The sequence below is a fragment of the Equus przewalskii genome, chromosome 1 (genome assembly GCF_037783145.1).
Source record: "Equus przewalskii isolate Varuska chromosome 1, EquPr2, whole genome shotgun sequence".
Taxonomy (NCBI): domain Eukaryota; kingdom Metazoa; phylum Chordata; class Mammalia; order Perissodactyla; family Equidae; genus Equus; species Equus przewalskii.
Window position 1 is genome coordinate 167,901,382 of NC_091831.1, and position 26,164 is coordinate 167,927,545.

A 26,164-nucleotide genomic window follows, 5' to 3' on the forward strand; every position below is an offset into this window, starting at 1 on the left:
TAGTAATGGCAGCTACAGCTCATTGTGAGCTGATGTATAATCAATAAGTTAGGGTTAGGGGGTCGGCCCCATGGCCGAGTGGTTAAGTTCGCACACCCCGCTTCAGCGGCCCAGGGTTTCGCCGGTTTGGATCCTGGCGCAGACGTGGCACCGCTCATCAAGCCATGTTGAGGCAGCATCCCACATGCCACAACTAGAAGGACCCACAACTAAAAATATACAACTATGTACCAGGGGGCTTTGGGGAGAAAAATTAAAAATTTAAAAAAATTTTTCTAAATAAATCCAAAAAAGAAAAAAATAGGTTAGGATTAGGTACAATTCATTTGGCTCCTTCTCACCCACTCAGCCCCTCATAACTGCAAAATAGCATGGGTCAAAAGAAAATGTCTCAATAAAAATTTTTATCACCCTTAGAAGCATTATTCTCTGTAAAAACTAACTAACTCAAACTGACAGAATTCAAGTTTGAAGAGATCACCCTTCCCAGGTTAGAAAGCAAAGATGTTACCAAAAATTTTCTTACAATATAAAGATGACAATAATAGCAGCTACCATTTGAGAATCTATGATGCACTGACTTCTATCCTAAGTGCTTTTCATGTATTTTTTCTAATTATTACAATAATCATGCTAGGAATATATATGCATTTTATTGATAAAACTGCAAGTCAAAGTTAAAATACGTGCCCAAGGCCACAGAGGCTTTCTTGTTAATAAGCTGAGACTTGAATCCAGGTGTGCTGACTTCTGGCAGACCGACACTGCACTATGCCAAGTTACTCCACAATATGAAGATTCTAGAGACCTGGATCATACATTTGGTTCAAACCTTATCATTTGACCTTTCTGGACCTCAATTTCTCCTAACTGTAAAAAGTACTCTCCAAAGTCCTTTGTTAATCTAAGAGTCAAAGATGCCAAGATTCTTCTGCAAATAGAATATTTTGGTTTATTGATAAATACAAATAGAAATATGTACAAAGTTATTCATTGCCAAGAGTAAGAAACCAGAAACAACCAACTGTTCAGCGATAGGAGCCTGGCTGAATAAACGTGCAGTGCACCCACACAGGATAAGTATACGGATGTAAAAAAGCTCTCCAAATACTAATAGGGAGAGGTCGTCAATATATATTACTAAACGAAAAAAGCAAAGTATGGATCAGTGTACATAATGTTAAATTTTGTATAAGAAAAAGGAGGAAATAAGCATACATGTTTATTTTTGTTTGTATCTGCATTAAGAAACACTGAAAAGATAAATAAACCAAAAAAATCCAATAAAAAACACTTATACTGGGCAAGGGGAAATGGGGTAAATGGAGACAGAATGGAAGCATGACGTAGCAGAATAAAAGTTTTTATAAACTTTTGGAACCATGTAAATGTTAAATGTTAAATTAATTTAAAAACCTAGATTTTACCTTTGCTACTTGAGGTCTTCCAAAACATGCAGCATAATGTAATGATGATGACCTTTGACCTCTATTAACATCAGCACCTCTTTCACAAAGAAATTCTACCTGTAAAATGATGAAGAATCATAAAGTTGCCTTATTATTATTTCTATCTTTGATTTAAAACATTAGCTTTTATTCATTAACTTACCATTTCCTGAGTTCCAAAAGCTGAGGCCCAGTTTAACAGAGTCTGACCCACATCATCCATAAAATTTACTTCAAAGGCTGGAAGTTTGAAGGAAAACAGGCTAAGTTTTTGAAAGCCAACAAAATAATACTGAACTTTTCTAAACTGGACACCATTTAAAGATTGTTATTAATAATCACTAAACACAGAGCCAATTTTAAACATTTAGGTCAACTATAAAGTAGTAAATAATCAGCAAATTCTGCGCAGAAAAAGTACTCTAAAATTTTTAAACCACTGAGGATTCACAAGGCTTTAAGCCTTAAAAATAAAGTACACATAAAATAAGAAAGAAAAAAACTAATACATAACACAACTTAACAGGATACTAGTTGCCTCACGCCGTTAACTGCGGAAAAGAAACTAATCCACATCAAAAGAACACAAAAGACAAGACTGATGACCCAGAAACATCTTTCACCAATTTGTATTTGCTCATCACCTCATGAAGCAGTATACAAAAATTTACTATATATTACTATAATTTACTTGTGTCACTTTCCATTAATCTTGAGAAAACAACAGCCCTAAATTCAATCTGCAGTTCACCTTAAAACTGGCAAGATCTCCTTCTGACAGTAAAACAGGTAAATTTCATTTACCCATTCAATAAGCATTTACTCAGATCTTACCATGCACCAGGCTGATAATTATATACATGGGGAGAAGGGAGGATGTGGAAGGGGTTGGCCATTCTGTTATCTGGCACAATTGCTAAAAATACTGTTCAAAATCTAGAAACTGGAAATTGCTTATACAATTCCTTATATCTCACAGTTTTTTCTATTTAAAAAACATTTTCTGACCTCCTGTGTCAATTGCATCTATAAGTGCGTCAGTATCTTTACTTCGAATACAGTCTATAAGCTGCCGATGTGAGCGCTCCCCAGAACTATCCAGTCTCCGGAGTCCTGGGATTCTGCCTGTAGATCCAGCACTAGACTTTGGCAAAGCCTTTCGTCCTTCAAATAACAGCACCAAGAGAAGGTCGACCAAACGCATGGTATCAAGCACACATCTCTCATCACCCTGCAACGCACTTTCAATAGAATCTGGAAGCTCTGACCTCAGGAGATCCTAGAAAGAGAAAGGGAGAAAAAAAATTTAATACATTTGCATTATACAAAAACATTTTCTATGAAAGATTAAAAATCAAAGATTCAAAACCATTCTTACGTGAGTTACTACTGGAGAGCCTCTGCAAAGTGTTGAGAGCAGACTTACAATTGTCGACACCTGGTTACTCAATTTGGAATCTGCAGCTGTGGAAGGTGCTCCTGTGGTGCCGCGACCTGGTTTGCAAGCTGATGATGGCCCTGATACAGTACCGCCAGCAGCAGCCATTCGAGATAATAGCTCTTCAGTTAATCCATGCTTGGCTAATGGAGCTGGGTCAACACCACGACGGGTAAATCGGTCAGCTAGTGAGGCAAAACATCGCAGAGCTCCATCTGAAACCTAAGGATGTAAAGAACATGCACATGGATAAAACTCACCTAATAAGGGCTAGTACTGCTTATTTCAATACCGAGACTAAGAAAGGCAGAGGTAACAAATAGATAAAACATACAATCAGTCTAGATCTGCCCCTGGCTCCACATTCTGCTAACTGTACAACCTGAGGATGTTACCTAACTGCTCAAGGCCTCAGTTCCCTTATCTGTAAAATGGGGAAACTAACTAGTACCTATAACTCATTGTCTGAGATTAAATGAGATGATATATGTAAAGAACCTAGATGGACAGTAACAGCTCTTTAAATATTAACTATTATTATGTACAACTTGGCCAAGATAATCTATAAATATCAATCGAAAATAATTAACATTTGAACAGTAAAAAGGCATTAAAAGTCAAGTTTTATTTTCTAAAGTATTTTATTCAAGAAAAGTTTACACATAAGATTTTTAAATAGTGTTATTTTCTCTCAATGAGAACTATCTTTCTATTTATTTATATATATATCTTTACGGTGAGGAAGATTCACCCTGAGCTAACATCCATTGCCAATCCTCCACTTTCTTTGCTTGAGGAAGAGCAGCCCTGAGCTAACATCTGAGCCAGTCTTCCTCTACTTTATACATGGCATGCCTCCACAGCATGATCAGCATGATCACCTATCAGTGGAGCAGGTCTGCACCCAGGATCCAAACCCACAAACCCAGGCCACAGAAGGAGAGGCACAGAACTTTAACCTCTTGGCCACAGGGCTGGCCCCAGAACTATCTTTTTAAGTCAACAAAATCATGCTGAGTCAATAAATTCCATGAATATAAGTGCAGCTTTAAAAATCACATATTCTAAAAAGTTTAAATTTTAAGAATAAACACATATCACTTTTATAATTTAAAATGTTTCATTGCCAAAATAAAAAAGATTACCACATAGAGACATAAAATGAGAGAAAGATGGAATTACCTCTACTTCATCAAGTGAAAAATTTATAGTTATAAATAGGACACTATAAAATCACTTTTTGAAAACAAAGTTTATAACAGCAATTTATCTACCTGATGATCCTCATGTTTTAATAAGCTAGACAGAGATTCTACACAAATTTCTAAAGAAGAATCTTGAGGTTCCATTTTGCCACAGAGTCTTGATACCACAGCCATGGCAGAGTGTAAGGTATCTTTATGAACCAGGTGTCCACTGTCACGAATGAAGGTAAGCACACAATTCAAACCACCAGCCTCGAAGACTGCTCCTGACTCACGAGTGCATATCAGTTCTAACACCTTTAACAAAAGAATACAGTTAGTCCAATTTTAATTTTCTAGAATCACAGATAACATAATGCACCCTCCAAATTATCTGTAACCACATTTTTAAAAATAAATTACAAGAGTAGAAATTATTTACTATTATATTTTACTTAGTCCAATATACCCAGGGCATCATCATTTTAACATATAATCAATCTTAAAAATTATTGGTATTTTTTACATTCTTTTATGTACTAAGTCTTCAAAATCTCATGTATACTCTATATTTACAACACATCCTAATTTGCAGTAGCCACACTGGCAGTGTTCAATAGTAATATATGGCTACCATACTGGACAGTGTAGGCTTACACGGTAAAACCTGCAGGACAAACTAAGGAACTAAAGTAATTTGACAAAAGTTTGTAAAGGTCCAAGATGTTTTTTTACAAAAAGAAAAAAAAAACAATAAATGCTACCTATTATATTATTCAGTAACCCCATACTTACTCTATGAATATCAAAACATTAAAAATCAGCTTTATTTTCTCAATTATGTTGATGTTTAAGATATTCAGGTAGAACTAAAGAATTAACAGGGGTCCACAGATCTTACAGGCATACCAGAAACTTAGATTTTATTCTGTAAGCAAGAAATATGTTTTAAGCAGGGAAATCAGATGATCAGATTTCCAGTTAACAACTTTGGGAAATGGGGTATGGGAAGAGTGTAGAGGCAAATGCAAAAATTCAAGCATTAATATTCAAGAGAGGATGCGGGCTTAACTAAGGCAATTAACAGCAGGGACAAACAGGGGGCAATAAACTAGAAAAGGACTTGATCATTAATTATCTATGTAGAGTTAAAAAAGGGAAATAATGGATGCACATTCTATCTTGAGTGACTAAATGGAAGTGACGCCAATTTTCAAAAAAGGAGTTTATATGTAGTGAAAGATAATGAATTTGGACATCCAGTTGGACAAGTCCAACAGGCCTTTGAATATGGAGTCTAGAACTCAAGAGAGAGGTCAGGTCTAGAGATAAAGACGTGAGGGGCATATACGTATTCATTGAACTACATCATTTTATATAAGGGACTGAAGTATTCACGGACATTGGTACGCGCGGGGGGTTCCTGGAACCGATCTCCTGAGGATACTGAGAGATGATCATACACATGAACAGTATTGACAGTGATAGACGAGACTGTCTAGGCAAACTTTATACAATTTTAAGAAGGTAAAAACAGAACCTTAGGAAACACTACCATGGAAGAATTAACTAAGTAAGAGTAACCTGCAAAGGAAACGGAGAAAGGGGGAATAGCGTTTAATAGTCAAGGAAGAGACTGAAAATACCAGTCAGTGGAGAAGTAATGGCATAAAATCCCAGTTCTGGAAGAAACAATAAGTGATGTGACCAAGAGAATAAGGGAGGAAAAGTTCTGAACAGGAAAATGGATACCTCTTCTGTTCCAGGAGACAGACAGAAATAAATGCACAGACAGAGAAGCAGAAAGTCAACATTAACAGCTACAACAGCACTCTCAAAGTGTGGGGAAGACATTTTCAGAGATCCTTTAAGTTAAAACTTCTTTCATAATACTATAACAGTAACTGTCTTTTTCACTCTCATTCTCTCAGGAACGTAGGGTGGAGTTTTCCAGAAGGTATATGAAGTGTTATACAGCAACAGACTGAAAGCAGGAACAGATATGAGAATGCAGCTATCTTCTATTAAGCCAGACATTTTTTCTTCTAGTTTTTTTAAATTTTTATTTATTTTTTATTTTTTGAGGAAGATTAGCCCTGAGCTAACATTTGCTGCCAATCCTCTTTTTGCTGAGGAAGACTGGCCATGAGCTAACATCTGTGCCCATCTTCCTCTGCCTTATATGTGGGATGCCTACCACAGCATGGCTTGTCAAGCGGCGCCATGTGCGCACCCGGGATCCAAACTGGTGAACCCCAGGCCGCCGAAGCAGAACATGCACACTTAACCGCTGTGCCACGGGGCCAGCCCCAAGCCAGATATTTTTAAAGAGACTTGCAAAAATGCCTAACAATGCTGCTCTTCTCACTAATTTTCTATTTGTTCAAGAAATAGTTATTTTCATTAAAAATGTAATGTACGTTAACACATAATGAATTTGTTATTTTCAGACAAATTAATAAATATTGTAAATTTCTCAGTTTTAGTATCTAATATGGTAAATATAAATAGATATAAGCTACAAAAACAAAGGTGCTTTGGGGGGGTCCTCAGTAATTTAAGTCTTGTAAAGGGATCCTGAGACAAAAAGTTTAAAAACTGCTGACTTAGAGCAGTAAGAATCATAAAAAGAATGAAACAGGAATCATAAAAAGAGAATCATGTAAAATCTAAATGTGTTCACCAAGGAGTCCCAATAAACTACTGACCAGGTACTGATGCTTTCAGAGTCACATAAAATTTATAATTAGTCCCATGAGGAATAAAAACAGCTAACTCTAACGAGTGTACAGCAAAATAGTTAAATCCCTAAGCCCTAGAACCAGACTTCCTAGTCTTCAAATTCCTGGGTTTGTGGGGTTGTTTTTTGGGGGTTTTTTTTCTTAAAGAAGACTGGTCCTGCGCTAACATCTGTGCCAATCTTCCTCCATTTTGTACACGAGTCACTGCCATGGTATGGCTGCCACCGAGTGGTGTAGGTCTGTGCCCAGGAGCCAAAGCCAGGCCGCTGAAATGGAATGCGCTGAACTTAACCTCTAGGCCATGGGGCCAGCCCCTCAAATTCCTGATCTTTGAATCCTGGCTCTGCCACTAACTACTTGTATCACCCCAAGCAAGTTACTTAACCTTGGTGTGCTTCAATTTTTTTTTTTTGTAAAAGCTAGAGATTTATTGTTATTTTGTGATTAATAAATTGTCAAATTGGTTATGACACTATCCCACACTGTATACCACCATTTGCGCTTGAATTTTTTTCACCTTTAAAATAGAGCTGATCATATTAGCAGCAACTACCTCATACAGAGTCGTCATGAAGATTAAATGAGTTAATACACGTAAAGTGTTTAGTATCATGCCGGGCACTGGTGATCACTGTTAGTTGAGATTGTTATTGTTACTATTTTCATACAAAATCATTTTGGATAAGAATAGGGATAACTCATCTCAAAGTGTTTGTGGCCACCAGGAACTGAAGAGCAGTGAGGCAGCACAGAAGAGCATTATCACTGAGCTGCAATTTTCCTTCAAAGGTAAGATTTCTTTTCCCAAGCCATATGGCTCTTCTTTGGTGCCACAAGGACTGTAACTCCACTGTTCTCAACCATTCTCAATAAAGTAAGACTGACAATGGAAAGAATTTTATTTTTTAGCAAAATACACTTTTTATTCTTGAAGTCATCTTCAAAGGGCCAATAAATAATTAAGATTTACCTTTACACATTGTTCAGCTAAGTCTCTGCTAGTCCTGTTGTTAAGTTCGACCACAACCAAACGATTACAAAGTGCTTTTATAGCTCCATCTACCCCAACAATCCTTCGGGTGCATTCTGCAGATACATCCAGGTAGTATGTGATGGCACGGGCTGTCACCTCTAACACGTTGTCTGGAGCACTTTCATCAAGAAAAATTTTGCAGAGGGCTGGTAAGAAAGTGCGAGGAGGACATCTGCAGTGAAAGAAATCATGTAACATCTACGTTACTAAATTCTTAATATCAAAATATTAACAAAACAGATAAAAACTATAACATAATACATCATGCTCAATACTGTGTCTGCATGTATATTAGGTAATATTTCTCACACTGCTTTTGCTTCCATAACAATACTCACATGCTAATTTCATCACTGCTGAAAATATCAGGTTGTAAACCGTTTAAAGTAGCAGCATTAACTTGAAATCATGTTAAAAAAAATTGCTATACAATATTCAGCTCAAACAACAACTGCTCTGTAAAATCTTCCCAAATAGTTAAGTGGTACTTTCACCTAAAACCTTATAAAAACAGTGCCCACACTGTTTCATGTATCACTTTATTTCGTTATTTACATTAAGAGTTCCTGAAGGCCAGGCACATTGTTCAATTCATGTTTTATGGGAACAAGCGCTGATTTGGGTTTTAACGGACCTGGGTAAAACATAGAAGAACAGCTGTGTAACCTTTCTGGTCCCGTTTCTTCATTTATAAAGCAAACATAATATCTAAACAATACCTACTTTATCCAAATGTTATGAAGATTACACGAAATTACACACATTACACACTTAGCTCAGTACCCTGGCATTATATTGAACGAATTAACTTCAGCTCCCCTTCCCTCCGCCTGCTATACAAACCTGCAGGACACAGTTTTATCAAATCGGAATTTGTGAGGTATCAATAATATCCCTTATATTTTATCAACACTTAAAATACGAAAGACTGTAACTTACATTTAGTAGAAATCTCAGTTATAGATGACATCAAAGGCATTATTCTAACTTTTCTGCATAGACTAAACTTTAAATGGGCTACGGGTAACAAAAAAAGTAGTACTCAACATTTAGTGGAATTATTTTTCCACCAATTTTTAGTACGTACATATCTTCAGTGACTTTTTAAAAATATCACTATGAACGCCAAAGTAACTCTACTCTTTAATATCTGCTTAGATGATCTTAACTTAAGGAGTCCAGCAGCAGGAATATTATCAAAGAAGATTTTAGATCTGTTGCATTCAGTAGTCAACCAGTCACTAATTAAACACAGCTGGGTTTTATTAGCCAGCAACACTGGGAAGCTACACCATGTAGTCACTTGTAATTTTTCTGAGGAGAAAATGCTTTGAGGCTGGGTTATAGGAGATAGCCCCCTAGTTCTCAGGTAAGGTCAGAAGACTGACTAGTATGTCAGAATCTTAAAGCATTTTTGCTGCTCTGCATCTGCATATATAGTAAACTGAACAGATGAGAAGAGATTGTAAAAGTGTTACTACTACTGAGGAAGAACACAACTTAAAAAAAGTGTTGTTTTTTTCTTTAGAAAACAGCAGCTTTTGAACAAAGAATAAAATATTGAAGTTGACAGTCCTCACATCAAATGACAAGAATGGATAGATCTACCATACGCTTTATGCTAAAAATAAGAAAATTATTCATCTGCCTTTCTTATTTAGTTCAAAAACTACACATCAAAAACTAAATAAACAAAACAAGAAAAAAGTTTAGTATAACTTTCTATAGTTCATGGGGAAATGTAATATTTGCTAATCTGGAGAATAATTATGTTGCCTGCTATGTTCCCCAAAATGTAACGAATCTCCTGAACAAGTATGATTAAAGGGTCAGTTTAAAAAAATAAAAACAGGAGCCAGGCCAGTGGCCTAGTGGTTAAGATCAGTGTGCTCGGCTTCGGAGGCCCAGGTTCAGTTCCCAGGTGCAGACCTACAACACTTGGTGGCCATGCTGTGGTGGCAACGCACATACAAAATAGAGGAAGACTGGCAGAGATGTTAGCTCAGGGTGCATCTTCCTCAAATAAACAAACAAACAAATAAAAACAGAAAGTTCTAAACACAGGTTCTCTGATTTTAACTGTGATCAATTTTATTTATTTTTTTCAAAGATTGGCACCTGAGCTAACGACTGTTCCCAATCTCCCCCCCACACCTCCCACTTTTCCTGCCCAAAGCCCCCTGGTATATAGTTGTATATTTTTAGTTGTGGGTCCTTCTAGCTGTGGCATGTGGGATGCCGCCTCAGCATGGCCTGACAAGCGGTACCATGTCCGCGCCCAGGATCCCAACCGGTGAAACCCTGGGCCGCCGAAGGTGGAGTATGTGAACTTTAACCAGTCGGCCACGAGACCAGCCCCCTCAATTTTATTTCTAAGAGAGAAATAAAGATGGTCTGCACATAAGAGTTTATTTTATATCAGGTATAATGAAAATCTGATTCATAAAATTTTAAAAAGTATAGTACAAAATATCTGTTGTACTTTTGTCTATTGGACAGGAAAAAAATTATTTTTCTAGTTCTTGAGTTACTTTTCCAACAATGAGAAGGTATTTAAGGCATATTCTCTTATAATCACTAATTTTTCAATTTAGAACCAAAGCAAATTACAAAATATCAACAATACAAATTGAGCAAAATGGTTGGGGAAAAAACATGCCAACATTAATTAACAAACTCTTAAAAATACAGAATCCTTGAAAAAAACTATAGTTGTATACCTGAAAGTCCATACTGAAACTAAAACAAACTACTAACAAGTGTTTCCTAACATACTCTGCTGGGTACCTGCTTTAATATAGCCATTGTAACGAAAACATTTTAAACCTTAAAACTGTCTCTTCAGTTGTTGGTTAGGGAACTTCTTGGTATCACTTCCAAAGAAACCCTATGTTAACAAATAATTCAACTTGGTCTTTGAATGCAACTTGAGCTTTATGATTATCAACAAGCAACTGACTACCTTCCATGAGCAAGACCCTCGAAAGTCCCTTGCCTTTTTCCCACGCCACAACCAGAACCACAACCTTCCCTGGGTCTGAATCTATGTCAATAGGGAGTACCTAAGAAACACTATGTACATAATCAAGAAAACCGATCTCATTATAAATTTGTGATCACCAACTTCTTTTACAACCCTAACCTAAGCCAACTTCAAACGCCTGTTTGGATTACTGAAATAGCCACTTAGACATCCATGTAAGAGGTCTAGCACTAGTGTTGAGGAGGGTATCTCTAGAGGGAGGAGGGGGTCAGTCTGGCATAGGGTGCTGAGTATGAGCATGATGAAGAGGGCAACTGTGCAGGGGAATGCCCCAGTAATGGGCAACTGATACCTACAAGGTAAGTAATCAAATAAATAAATATATTAAAGATAATGGGAGCCAGGTTTTTCACTGCAGAATGGATTTGCAAATACAGAAAGAGTAAACTAGAATGAATCCTGCAGTGTTAGATTGGAACTTGAGGTCCGGCCATGCATTGCTTAAAGATGGGGACACATTCTGAGAAATGCCTTGTTAGGTGATTACATCGTTGGGTGAACATCACAGAGTGTACTGCAGGGGAACAAAATTTGCCACCCCAAAATCTGTCTCTTTAACATGAGGATTATTTTAGATAGATTTTTAAAAACCTGTCTCACAAAGAGAACCGTTCAGTGGTTACCAGGGGAAGGCACTGGGGAGTGGGCACAAGGGATGAAGGGGAGCACTTAAGTGGTGACAGACGAGAAATAACGTACACCTGAAACTTCACAGTGACGTAAACTATAGGAACTCAATAAAAAGAAAAAGAAAACACCTGTCTCAGGAAGTGAGCTATCACCTTAGCATAACATCAACTAGGTGGTAGACAGGGAGGAACCTAGAAAAGTCTGTTTGTTGGGTTCCCCTCTGTGTTCATGTGTTTTCTGTGGGGCTAAACACTTTTCCAAATGTTTGCTCCTTTTCACCTACCTGTGAGCTGCCTTCCTTCCCTTTGAAGTCTCTGACTCTCCCCATCCTCAACATCTTCTTTTGTCTTTAGCTGAGGAAAGTATTTAAGGTGAGGGTTTTGGCCATTTTGGCAAGTTACTTGGTTTTCCTGGGTTTCTCCCAAGTATACACGTTATTAAACTTTTGTTCGTTTTCCTCCTGTTAATCTGTCTCATGTCAATTTAATTCTTAGAAGAAAATTTCTTCCTCCCTGGTAGTAGTTACACAAAGCTGGATGGTATCACCTACTACACACCTAGGCTATACGGCACTAATCTTATGGGACCACAGCTGTATATGCAGTCAATTGTTGACTACAACATCATTATGTGGCCCATGACTGTATTGGTATAAATTCACGGATTTGAATGGATAGAGAAAGACAGAAAAATAAATAAAGATGCTGATGTGTTTTGATCCCTTTGCCTAAAATGCTTTTCCCCCAACTCTTCCTATAGCTGGCTCTCCGTCATCCTTCCTGTCTCAACCTAAATGTCATCTCCTCAGCTTTTAGACTTACCTTTCCTAACTACCCAAAACAAGACTCCTGTTTTTTGTCGTAATTTACTTTACAATTTATAATTTATTTTTTGTTATCCATTGTAACTCTCCCTAAAAGCCTATAAGCTCCTCAAGGGTAGGAATTTATTTCATACAGCACCCAGCAGGGTTCTCTCAACATAGGAGACACTCAAGTTTTATTTGTTGAATTAATCATACTAAGAAAAAATGAGAAATTTTTTGCTTATGGAAAGAGAAGCCAAACAAAAAGAATTCCATTAGCTCCCTTACTGACCTACTTCTCCACCCCACATGCCCAACCCCTCACAAATATGCCCCCACCCCTCCACACACATGCCTTCGCCCTGGCCCAACAGGTCACCCACCTCCTACCCCCGCCTCACACCTTCCCACAACACAAAAAACTGACTCCACTTCCATCTTCTTCTCTCATTTCCCATAGCAAAGCAAAATGCCAAGTCTAGACTCTAGCCCAAACTGCTCTCCTAAATCCCAACTACAGACCCGATTGCCTCCTCTCCTCAGCTCTCTACCTGGAGATGTTTCAGGAACCATCAAACACAACTTGCGCAAAACTAAATGAACTTTCCCTACCAAAAACCAAACTACTTATTCTCTAACCTACCATCCATCCAGTCCCTGAAGTAAAAATCATAAAATTCTTCCAAACTCTTATTCCTAAAGTAAAAAATCCAATACTTAATCTTCACGTTTCTACCTCCTAAATCTGTTTAGTCTCTGTCCCTTGCCCTGAATTCCAACCCTCATTATTTCTTATCTGGATAACTACAATAGCTTCCTAACTCGTCTCTCTCACGAGACGCTCTAGTCCCTTCACCACTCCATCACCAAAATTATTTTTCTAACACACAAATCTGATACTGTCACATCCTTCTTAATCCCTCAAGAGCTCCCTACTACCTTGAAGATAAAACCCAAATTCATCAGGATTACAGATCTGATCTGTGATCAGCCTCATTCAATGCCCCTCTCCACCCCTTCACACATGAACACTCAACTCACTCCTGCTTCACCACACATAATTCCCACCCTACTCAGAAGTTTCCGGATCCTCATGCCCTTACACATGTCCCCTTCGCAAGAAACACTTCTTACCACCTTCTCCTCTTTTTCACTGGCATTCCTTTTTCAAGGCAACTTTTAAAATTAAATTTAAAAACTTTTAAGACGACTCAGGTCAGAAAGCACCTCCCCTAGGAAGCCTGCCTTAGACCAATCTCACTACTCATTCTCAGTTACATTCCACTTGAGAGGTTTCAGAGCATTCAGCGAAACCTATCTACCAAAAGCATCCATCAAACTATATTATATTTTCCCATTTACCATCTCATCCATGAAAACATGAGCTACTTGAGAGTAGGGTCTATACCTTACCTATCTCTTGTTTTCCTACAACCAAGCCCAATACTTATTACCTAGCAGACACTCAAATATTTGATAAATGAATATATGAAAATAATCCTTGTCTGAAGAAACTGAGTTTAATAGGGAGAAAGATAATGTGATGCAGCAAAAATAAATATAATGAGTGCTATAATAAAAACCTAAAAGAGGTAGGTTCATAAAAAGTTCTGAGAAGGAAAGCTCAACTCAGGGGATTTAAGGGAAAGGAAGACCTCACAAAAAAGGAAGAAGTCTGATTTAAGTCAAGGTATTCTCTGCCTTGAAGAGCTATTGCAAGGATTTGAGATAATGTATATAAAATACGTAGTACAGTGCTCAGCACATAAAAGATGCTCAATAAACCATATAGTAGAAGTTGGCCAAGCAGACAAGCTCTTGTAGTCTAAGTAAAGAGAATAAACTGTGCAAAGGATGGAAGCTTGAAGAATCAAATGACAAGGCATATTTTCCAACAACATCTACAGTATTAGTTCCCATCCCACATATCCAGATATTCTTTTTTGTAACGTGACTTTGATACTCTTTCCTTTAAGAGGGCCTATGTTCCAACCCCTTGAATCTGGGCAGGTTTAGGAATACAGTGAAAGTGACCTCTTTGCAACTCCTAAAGCTAAGCCAATAAAAGCTTCTCCCGGATTCTCTTGCAACTCTTGCTCTTGGAACACAACCACTATGCTGTGATGAAGCTCTAGCCACATTGCAAGGCCAGTAGGTATTCCAGCTAACAAACCCAAGAGAGATGCCAACTAAAAGCCAGTATTCAAGGGGATGTGACAGAACAAGTCATCAGATGATTCCAGCGCCTCGTCATCAAGCTTCTGTTATTTACAAGTAGGCTCATACTACAAATACTATCCTATAATTTGCTCACTTCCTTAATGGATATGTTGTGACCACCTTTCCACATTATATAAACAGGATCTAGCTCAATCTTTCTAAGGTCTACAAAACATCCAATATAATAAATAGCCATACATTATTAGCCATTTAGGTGGCTTCCAGTTTTTTACTATTTTGAAACAGTGCTGCAGTGAACAATCTTGGAAGTATATATTTGCACACCTGTACCAGTATTTAGGAATGAAAGATTCTCAGAAGTGTTTGTGTGTGTACATTTTTGATTTGACAGATATTATCAAACTGACTTCTAGTATTTTTTAACTTTATTTCATAAAGTTTGGCTAGCTGTGACAGAATTACCAAACTTTAAAAATTAAACACAGAATATTCAAACCTCTACCAAGAAAATAAAAAATAATCTAACATTATATACATACACACACACTTCAGGATATAAAAGTCTCTAATTAGAACAGCAAAAGTCATAAATAAAACCCAAAATAAATTCAATCATTGAGATTTTATTTCTGCATTTCTAACAGACTATTTCTGTATGAACACATACATGAGGCAGATATGAAACATAAAACTACCACACTGGGCAGACATTGACATCATTTTTAAATTTCCATTCCGATCTCTCTTAAAAGATAAAAATCAAAATTTACTAACCTACCCATTCATTCCTCCACGGAATGAAAACTTGTCACATTATCTTCAATTAGATTTTCCAACACAACTCTAAAGTTCAAAACAATAAAAAACCACAAGGTCCTCTACCAAAAGCAGTACCATTCTGAAATTAGTTATGAGAGAAGACTAATATAAAAAACATACACTGTCAGACTTCTAAAAATAATTAAATATTATTATTTCAAACAGACACAAAACTTTGACTTCCTCTCATATGTAATTTTGAAGTCAGCAGTTCAAAAAAATGTTATCAGGCAAAAATACATATATAAAGATGCTCACTGGGACATAACATATATCTAATAACAAGGGCATGATTAAGTATATGACACATCCATATGACAGATTATGCGGGTTTTTGTAAGCTGCTTACTAAGAACTTGTTATGACAGAAATATTGTTTGACAGAAATATCAGGTAAAAGAAAAGGAAAAAACTCGTATCTACCATGATGTTGATCATGTAAAAATATGCAGAGAAGAAACTAGAACAAAAAATCAAAATGGCTTATTTCCAGATGGTATAATCCTAGACAATTTTCATTCTCTAAATTTTTCTGATTTTTTCAAATTTCTGAAACAAATGTATTTCATAACTAGTCAAGTGGAATAAGCTTATTACAGCCTATTTCTCCCAATGATTACAACAAAAACCTTGGACAAAACACAAAAAAGCAACTATATGCAGACTCTTGAAAGTGGACAAAGCACATGGATTAGGAAAGGAAGTCAAAACTTAAATAATGACCCATCATGGAAGTAGTTTCAAGGGCTTTTTCCTTTTCCAGGTTTAACCCATAGACAGGTTAAGTCCCAGAACTATGGAGCAGAAGCACACAAGAAAAGCTCTGAGGGGACATAGAAAAGGGGCCTCTGTGAGCCAGAGGGTATGAGGAGAAATTCCTGAGTTTCTTTCCTCCCAGCCTGGCCCCAAGGCCAGCCCCAGGTGTAAGTCCCAGACTACACCCTGAGTAACACACGCACAGTGCAATGGAGGTGGACGAGCATCTAAGGCCCAGGGAGAACTGGGGACTAAGAAAAGGAGGCCCTGTGATCAGAAGAGCATGAGAGGAATCCTGTTATTTTCTTCTCTCTTTTCTCTCACTACTTTCACCTCAAGGGCAGTTCCAGTCCCAGAAAGTGTATGACAGCACAAGGAGGAAGATGGGTAGAGGGTGAGAGGAAGTGTGTCTAAAACTTCAAGACAGCTCCAGCTTCCTAGCTAGAACACTAGTAAAAAGGGCTCCTGGAAGCCAAAAGACATGGAGGAAACCTCTGAGAGGAAAGAGCTAGAAAAAAAATCCCTGACACAAGTCCCAGGCTCACCTACAAACTGCACATGTGGAGGATGGAACTAAAGAACAGCAAAGACTGACAACTGAACTATGACATAATTCATCACCAAGTCCCAGACTAAACTGAGTGACACAGCACAGACCCAAAGAAGAAAGGCTTTGAAACTAGTGACGCGTGGGTGGAACCACCACCCACAGAGGGCAAGACAGAACTGCCGTTTAAATCTAACCAGGTGGACTGCATGCCAAAACGAAACAACAGGATCAACATTCTCCAGAAGATTTTTATAAAACCAAGAGTCTCACAATGTAATATTCTAAACGTCTAGGTTAGAAATCCAAAATAACTTGAAATACAAAGAATTAGTACAATCTGATCTATCCAACTCAAGAAAAAAAGACAGTCAACAGATGTAAGCCTGAGACAACCAGATGTTGAAATTATCAGAGAAAATTCTAAATCAGCTATTATAACTATATTCCATGAGGTAAATGTGAACATTCTTGAAATGACTGGAAACAGAAATTTTCAACAGAGAAACTGAAAGTATGAAGAAGAATCAAATGAAAATTTTAGAAATGAAACATACAGTTTGTAGGGGGGAAAAACTCCCTGGATGGGTTCAAGAGAAGAATGAATACGACAGATAGTCAGTGAAACTGAAGACAGATCAATAAAATTATCCAATCTGAAGAACACAGAGTAAAAAGACTTGGGGCAGGAGGAGGGGGGTGACACAGACTCTTAGGGACCTGAAGGAACATATCAAAAAGTGTAACATTTATGCCATGGGAATCCCAGAAGGAAAAGAGAAAAAAATTGGTACAGAAAATAAATTTGAAGAAGAAACTTCCCAAATTCAGTGAAAGACGGGCAGATTCAAGAAGCTCAGCAAACCTCAAAGAAGACAAGGGCCGGTCCACTGGTGTAGTGGTTAAGTTCACGTGCTCTGCTACAGCGGTCCAGGGTTCACAGGTTCAGAGTCTGGGCACGGACCTAGCACTGTTTGTCAAGCCACGCTGTGGTGGTATCCCACATAAAACAGAGGAAGACTGCCACAGATTTTAGCTCAGTGACAATCTTTCTCAAGCCAAAAGAGGAAGAATGGCAACAGACGTTAGCTCAGAGCCAATCTTCCTCACCAAAACAAACAAACAAACAAACAAAACCCCTCAAATAACACAAATTCAAAGCTAACCATGCACAGACAAATCATAATTAAACTGCAAAAAGATCAAAGGTTAAGAAAAAAAATCTTGAAAGCAGCAAGAGCTGAAAAACAACACAAAAATAGATTAGACAGAATGCAGATTTCTCATCAGAAACCATAACAGCCAGAAGACAGTGAAATATCTTTAAAATACTGAAAAGAACGGTCACCCCGAATTCTATCCAGCAAAAACATCTTCACAGAATAAAAGTAAAATAAAGACATTCTCAGATTTAGAGACTTCATCACCAGCAGACTTCCCCTAAAAGAAATGCTAAAGTTCTTCAGGATGAAAGAAAATGATACCAGAGATAGATGGAACTTCAGGAATGAAGAAAGAGCAACAGAAATAATAAATATCTGGGTAAATAAAATAGACTATTTTTCTCCTATTGAACTGACAGCTGAAAGCAAAAATTCTATCAGTGTACCTTGAGATTTTCAATGTTGATTTAACACATATGACAACTATAACGTGAAGGGAGTATTTAAAGGGACCTATATGGTTGTAAAACTTCTTCATTTTACTTTAAATGGTAAAACATGAACTCTTGAAGTTAACTGTAATCCCTAGAGAAACCACTAAAACATACAAACAGACATAGACAAAAAACCAATAGAAAAATTAAAATAGAAAGCTACAAAATACTCAAGTAAATCAAAAGACAGGAGAGAGAAAACAGAGAAACTAAAAACCCAAATAATAAAATGTTAAACATATATTCAGAAATCCAAAAATTACACCAAATGTAAATGGTCTAAACTCACCAATTAAAAACAGATACTGTCAGGTTGGATTAAAAAAAACACAAGCCAACCATATATTGTCTACAAGAAACCCATGTTACATACAATGATACAGATTGGTTAAAAATAAAAACATATACCAAACAAACCCAAAAAGCTTTCTTTTGAAAAAGAAAGAGTGGCTGTATTTATATCAGACAAAGTAAACTTTAGAACAAGGAAAATTACCAAAGATAAAGAGGGACACTACATAATGACAAAAGGGTCAATTCACCAAGAAAATTTTGCAGTCCTAAAGGCACTTAACAGGGCTTCAAAATACACAAAGCAAAAACTGAGAGGACTGAAGATAAATAGATAAACCTACAAGGATACTTGGAGACTTTAACACCTCTCTCAGTAACTCAACAAGAATATAGACTGAACAACATTATCAATCAACTTGACCTAATTTGACAGTTGTAAAACATTCCACCGACAACAGCAGAATACACATTCTTCTCAAGTGCATGTGGACCATTCACCAAAAATAGGTCATATTGTGGGCCATAAACAAACCTTAAATTCAAAATAACTAAAATAATGTATAAACTATGTTCTCTGACTATAATAGTAACACAAAAATATCTGAAAAGTCCTCAAATATTTGGAAATTAAGCAACACACTTCTAAAAAACCCAAGGGTAAAAAAGAAAGTTTCCAAGAAAATTTTAAAATATTTTTAACCAAATGAAAATAAATATACAACATCAACTAAAGCAGAAAAGAGAAATTTATAGTCTTAAGTGATAATACTAGAAAAGATCTCAAATCAGTGACCTCAGCTTCCACCGAAGAAACTAGGAAAAAACAGCAAATCAAACCCCAAACTAACTCAGAAGTAAGGAAATAATAAAGACCAGAAATCAATAAAACTGGAAACAGAAAAAGAGAAAATAAATGAAACCAAAAGCTGGTTCTTTGAAAAGAGTAATAAAACTCATAAATCTCTAGCCAGATTGATAAAAGATAAAAATTACCAATATCAGGATGAAAAGCCGAATTATCACTACAGACTGTAGAAACATCCGAAGGATAAAAAGGTATTCTGCAAACAGCTCTATGTCCATAAATCTTAACTTATATTAAATAGACCGACTCCTTGAAAGACATACTATTAAAATTCACTCAAGAAGAATTAAGCAACCTGACCAGTCCTCTATTACAGAAACTGAATTAGTAATAAAAATTTTCAAACATATCAATTTACTCTCTTACAGATTGTGCTTTTAGTGTTTGTTTAAGAAATATTTGCCTAACCTAGGGTCACAAAGGATTTCTCCTATTTTTTTTTCTAGAAGTTTTATAGTGGTAGGTTTTATGTTTAGGTCTATGATTGATTTTGAGTTTATTTTTGTATATGGTGTGGGGTATGAATTAAAGTTAATTTTTTTTTTGCATATGGATACCCAATTGTTTTAGCACTATAAAAAAAAAAAACTATCCTTTTCCCATTGGACTGCCTTTCCCCTTTGCTGAAATAAGATGCCCATGTATGTGTGAGTCTATTTCTGAACTCTCTATTCCATGTCACTGATCTATCTATCTTTACACCAACACCTCACTGTTTTGATTACTGTGGCTATATAATAAGAACTGGAATACAATTGCATTAGTCCTCCAACTTTATTCTTCTTTTTTTTTTAAAGATTGGCACCTGAGCTAACAACTGTTGCCAATCTTTTTTATTTTTTCCTGCTTTATCTCCCCATATCTCCCCCGTATATAGTTGTATATCTTAGTTGCAGGTCCTTCTAGTTGTAGCATGTGGGACACCACCTCAACGTCGCCTGACGAGCGGTGCCATCTCCACTCCCAGGATCCGAACTGGTGAAACCCTGCGCCACCACAGCAGAGCATATGAACTTAACCACTTGGCCACGGGGCGGGCCCCAACTTTATTCTTTATCAAAGTTGTTCTGGCTAGTCTAGGTCCTTTGCATTTCCATCAAGAATTTGAAATCAGTTTGTCAATTTCTACATCTGGTCAGATTTATGTCTAAGAATTTCAGGAGAAATGAAAACCCACATATACACAGAAATCTGTATGCTAATATTTATAGTAACTTTGCTCATAATCACCAAAACCAGAAAAATCCAAATGTCCTTCAAGAGGTGAACGATAAACCATCTTTGGTACATCCATAAAATGGAATATTACTCAGCAATTAACAGGAAGGAACTATTATACACACAGCAACATAGATGACTCTCAAATACAATATACTACACAGAAGAAGCCAGACTCAAAAGGCTACACACTTCACACACGACTCCATTTACATGGCATTCTGGAATAGTCAAAACTATAGCAACAGAGAAAAGACCACTGACTGCCAGGCACTGGGGTTGCGGGGGAGGCTTTAACCTCAAAGGGACAGCTCTAGGGAACGTTTTGGGGTGACGGAACTCCTCTGAATTTCCATTGTGGTTGTAGTTACATGACTCTGCATTTGTCAAAACTCAAACTTCACCATATATAATTTAAATAAATTTAAGAAAAAAATTAAATATGCATATAATAATCACTGCCCTCCCTGAATAGTGCTAAAAGTATACACCTTACAGCACAGAATTTTATACACATTACAATTAAAGAGTTATTCAAAATTTTATACTTGCTAAATATTTAAATCTTACATTACAGGTAGAAATTATTTTTATATATTAAGCCCAGAACTATACCGTAAAATCAATTTATAGACCAAAAGGTAGCCTAATTAGGAAACTTTAAGATCATTCAGTCTACAAAGATCTACTGTCAGACTAGTAAACCACATAAATGAGATTAAGACCAGTCTTCAGCTAAATCCAAATTTAAGCAATGGTTCCGAAAATGCTACCTGCAACGACATCAAAATCTTTCCTTGATGGAAGCCGAGATAAGCAACTCAAAACAAGAACAAAAAGTTTCATGAGGTTCCAAAGAGAATGACTTTACCTTGAAAACTCTAATAGTTTCTATACCATAACTACCATATGCTTCTTCCAGACTATACCATTAGGACTTGGGCCAAAATATCAGAAGATTTACAATATAAAGAAATTTAACTTTTTTTTTTTAAATCAAAGGAAGTTACCTACAGTGGTGATATTTTACTGAATACAGTCTGTAAATTGACCACTTCCTTTATTAAAAAAACCTAAAACATAATTTAACTATAAAAGATTAATAAATTCTGTTTCTTGAAGATAATAAATAATATCTTTTGATCCATTTCATCTTTTATTCCATTTTTGCCCCTGCTCCTAGCCTTGACTCTCTCTGTATTGCTTAAGAAGAAATAAATCCTAGCAGAGCAGTTGAAAATTAGGGCCTTCCCTCTCAAAGGAAAAGAAGTCAAATCCAATATGCAGACTTGCTTTTCTCCAATTAAAATATAACTACAAATAAAATACACACAAACTTTACTGAAATCCATTCAACAAGTATCTACTGAATGCCTTTTTATGCCAAGTACTGTGCAGGTGTTGGGGCTAGGATACAAAGATGAGTAAGCAGTACTGGGCTCTGTGGAACTCAAAGGTCTAAGGACACAGGCAACAAGTACGCAAAGTATACAGATATACTGCTATAAACTGGAAGAGTGTTTTGTTTTTTACATTTTTAAGGTGACAAACACTTTGGTAAGCTTAAGGAAAGCTCACTGAAGCTCATTATCTATGGGCCACCGAGAGCCCAAGGTTAAGAACTTTGACAGAGAATGTTTCTCATCTTCCAGTATTTTTCTCTGCTGTCCACTGAAAAGCAGCACATACACATTTGCTCACTTATTGAACTTTGCAGGATTATATGCATTTGATGCAACGAACATTCTCTATCCAGGGAAGAATCAGCTGCAGTGCTGATCAGAGAAGAGTAATTTCACTTCCCTTTTACTCCCTCATAGGGTAGGAGAAAACAGGAGTCAGTACGGGAAAGACAGGTGCCTTAGCGCAAGGGAGCAGGGGAAAACTGTTTCTACTACAGAGAATACGATGCAACTCCTCCTGCATACTTCCCAACCAGTTTCACGACTCCAGAAATATTTCCTATAGGCATTTTAGGCATAAGCTGAAAATGGGCACAATATAAAGAATTTCCTCAATTTGTTCAATATCTGGATATTAGCTATTGTTTGCCAGGCACTAGGCTTAGCAATGGAAAAACCAAAGTAGTAGTAGTATGCATGTGCAAGAATGAGAAGAGGTTTCTGAAGGCATTTAAATTTTATCTATTAGGTAAAGAACCCAAAAGATTTTGTAAAAGGGAGTGGTACAATCAAATCACTATTTTAAGAGTATAGTCAATTATACCTCAATACAACTGGAAAAAACAGACCATAAAAAGCACTTTAAGACTATAAATCTGGATACAGTTAGGCTAAAGGCAGGGATACCTGTTACGAAGCTACTAGCACTACAGGAGCATACTCATTTCCCCACACCCATTCTAGATATTATCATTGTTTCTAATCTACTTCGGGGAGAAATCATTAGACAGACAATCCCTTCAACTTTTTACCATCAAACCTACAACATCTGCACCTCACGTCCCCACTATTGCTGTATTATGGCAAGGAACAGACCTACCTAAAACTTCTCTCTCCACCAGTGGATCAGAGCTTTGCTACTCAATGTAGGATTTTCTGACCAACAGCTTCAGCATTATCTGAGAGCACATTAGGAACGCAAAGTATCAGACACCACACCAGACCAACTGAATGAGACAAAGCACTGCTCTTGACAAGAGCCAATTCTCTTCCAGTTTCTCAGAATCCTTATGCTATGGATTATCCATTCTCTCTCGTCTCTGCCTTTAAAAGAAAAAGCACCCTCATTCCAATCCAACTTCTCAAAAAAGTTTTCCACACTCCCTGTCTCCATTTCTTCATGTCCTACTTACTCCTCAACCCATTCCAATCTGCCCCCCTCACCATCACTGCACTCAGCTCTCATTAAGATCAACGACCTTGGGGCCAGCCTGGCGGTGCAGCGGTTAAGTGCGCACGTTCTGCTTCAGTGGCCCAGGGTTTGCCAGTTCAGATCCCGGGTGCGGACATGGCACTGCTTGGCAAGCCATGCTGTGGCAGGCATCCCACAGATAAGAGTAGAAGAAGACTCACAAGGGACAGACGACAGCTGGGTCGGCGGCGAGTAGCCTGCAGTATTTGCCTGTGAGTGCGATGAGTTTGCCCCTCAATCCCAAACCTTTCCTCAATGGATTAACAGGAAAGCCAGTAATGGTGAAACTTAAGTGAGGAATGGAGTACAAAGACTACCTGGTATCTCTAGATAGCTATATGAACACGCAGCTTCCAAACACGAAGAATACATAGATGGAGCATTGTCTGGACATCTGGGTGAAGTTTTAATAAGGTGTGATAATGTCCTCTATATCAGGGGTGTTGAAGAAGAGGAAGAAGATGGGGAAATGAGAGAATAGCATGTTTTGTGGGGAATTTTTTAATATATATTTCTAGACAATAAAGATGTTTGTTTTTCAACTTGGGGGAAAAAAAAGTAGAGGAAGATGGGCAGGATGTTAGCTTAGGGCCAGTCTTCCTCAGCAAAAAGAGGAGGATTGGCGGCAGATGTTAGCTCAGGGCTAATCTTCCTCAAAAAAAAAAAAAAAAAAAGATCAATGACCTTGAGAATGTTGCTAAATCCAATGGAAACCTTTTAGTCTTCACCCTACTTGACCTCTCACCAGGACTGAACACAATCGTCCTTTCTCTTCTTGAATCACTTTCTTCCCTGTGTTGACATGTGCACTAATGATGCAAAAGCAATGGCGGACAAAACTGCTGGTGCTTCAGCATGAATCAAGGTGGCAGCCGCACTAAACGGCACTACGAGTACTTGAATTCTTCACTGCCAAGCTCTAGCATGGAAAAAAAAACAAGCCAGTTTCACCACAGAATAACCTTGATGAAGAAAAAAAGTTATTAATTTTATTAAATCTCAACCCTTGAATATACATCTTTTTAATATTCTACTTAAGGAAATGGGAAGTAGGCATAATGCATTTCTGCATACGGAAGAATGATGGTTGTGTCAAGGAAAAGTACTTGTACTACTGTTGGACAGCTGAACTAGCTGCTTTTTTCATGCAACACCATTTTTATTTGAAAGAACTTCAGACAAACGGTGGTTATTCAGACTTGGATATTTGGCAAACATTTTCTCAAAAATTAACCAAGTAAGCCTTCCACTTCAAGGAAAACAACTGACAGTATTTGTTGCCAATGATAACATTCAGGCTTCCAAGCAAAAATTACAATTTTGGAAAACTTTTATCTGCCACCATGAGCTTGACAGCCTCCCAACATTTAAAGACTTTTCTGATGAGATCAGTAGTCATATTAACAAATGTGAGTTTGTGACACTGGAGAATGATATACGTCAACATTTGAAATATCCGTATAACTCAGTAGACCAGTATTTTTCACATGACCAGTGCATGATTTTACAAACTCAAACATGGATAAAAAAATCCACTCAACCCAAACAACTTGAAATCAACAACCCAAAGTAACATATGCACCCCTATGTTCACTGCAGCACTATTCACAATAACCAAGACATGGAAGCAATCCAAGCGCCCATCGATGGATGATTGGATAAAGAAGATGTGGTATATATATACACAATGGAATACTACTCAGCCATAAAAAAAGACAAAATCCATCCCATTTGCAACAACATGGATGGACCTAGAGGGTATTATGCTAAGCGAAATAAGTCAGACTGAGAAAGACAAACACCATATGATTTCACTCATATGTGGAATATAAACAAACATATGGACAAAGAAAACAGCTCAGTGGTTACCAGGGGAAGGGGCATGAGGGTGGGCACAGGGGGTGAAGGGAAGTACATATATGGTAGATGGACAAGAAATAACATACAACTGAAATGTCACAATGATGAAACTATTAAGAAGTCAATAAAAAAAAATCCACTCAAAGTACAAGACAGACCAACAGATTTTAATGTAACAGAAAACAAAAAGTTCATTGAGATGATTTCAGAACCCACACTATAACTAACCCTTAAGAAACTATCACTTGTCCAGTTTTGGTATGGTATCAAAGAAGAATGCCCATAATTATGTAAATCATCACAACCTTCCTCCCTTTTCCAGCTACATCTATGGAGGATGATTTCTTTTCATACATTTCAATCAAAACAACATAATGCAACAGACTGAATGCAAAAGCAGATGTAAGAATCCAGCCAAATCTAAACTCATGATCTCAGCTCCTCAAAACATGGTCCTCTTCCTGTGTTCTCTGTCACTGAATGGCATCATCATTCATTGTAACCTGAGTCATCCATCATTACCTCTTCCTTTCTCACCCTCTCATAGCCAATCATTCAACAAATTCTGCCTATTTTACCTCCTGAATCTACCTCAAATGTATTTACTTCTTTCTACTTTTATTACAACAACCCTCTCTATCTGGATTATAACCTACCAAGTCCACAAGCATTCATTCTTTCTGTCTCCTCCACCCTTCTATTCTCCATACAGCAGGTAAAGTAGTATTTTTTTCTTTTGAGGAAGATTAGCCCTGAGCTAACTGCTGCCAA

At 37.2% G+C, this 26,164-nt stretch overlaps 1 protein-coding gene and 1 pseudogene across 13 annotated transcripts in view; one reads left to right on the plus strand and one right to left on the minus strand.

Moving 5' to 3' along the window:
* Positions 1-26,164, minus strand: part of HECTD1 (HECT domain E3 ubiquitin protein ligase 1) — an 87,697-nt gene that overhangs the window by 54,686 nt on the left and 6,847 nt on the right. For 12 of the 13 annotated variants that reach the window (XM_070587222.1, XM_070587252.1, XM_070587242.1 and 9 more), the window contains exons 3-8: positions 7,782-8,016; positions 4,161-4,388; positions 2,827-3,108; positions 2,457-2,727; positions 1,612-1,688; positions 1,428-1,526 (exon numbers count right to left, since the gene is read on the minus strand). In XM_070587222.1, the coding sequence (XP_070443323.1) occupies positions 1,428-1,526; positions 1,612-1,688; positions 2,457-2,727; positions 2,827-3,108; positions 4,161-4,388; positions 7,782-8,016 (1,192 nt within the window). Of the gene's footprint in view, positions 1-1,427; positions 1,527-1,611; positions 1,689-2,456; positions 2,728-2,826; positions 3,109-4,160; positions 7,692-7,781; positions 8,017-26,164 lie in introns of all 13 variants that reach the window. The other variant, XM_070587233.1, reaches the window with a different exon arrangement.
* On the plus strand, positions 20,277-24,075 carry LOC139077921 (small nuclear ribonucleoprotein F pseudogene; annotated as a pseudogene).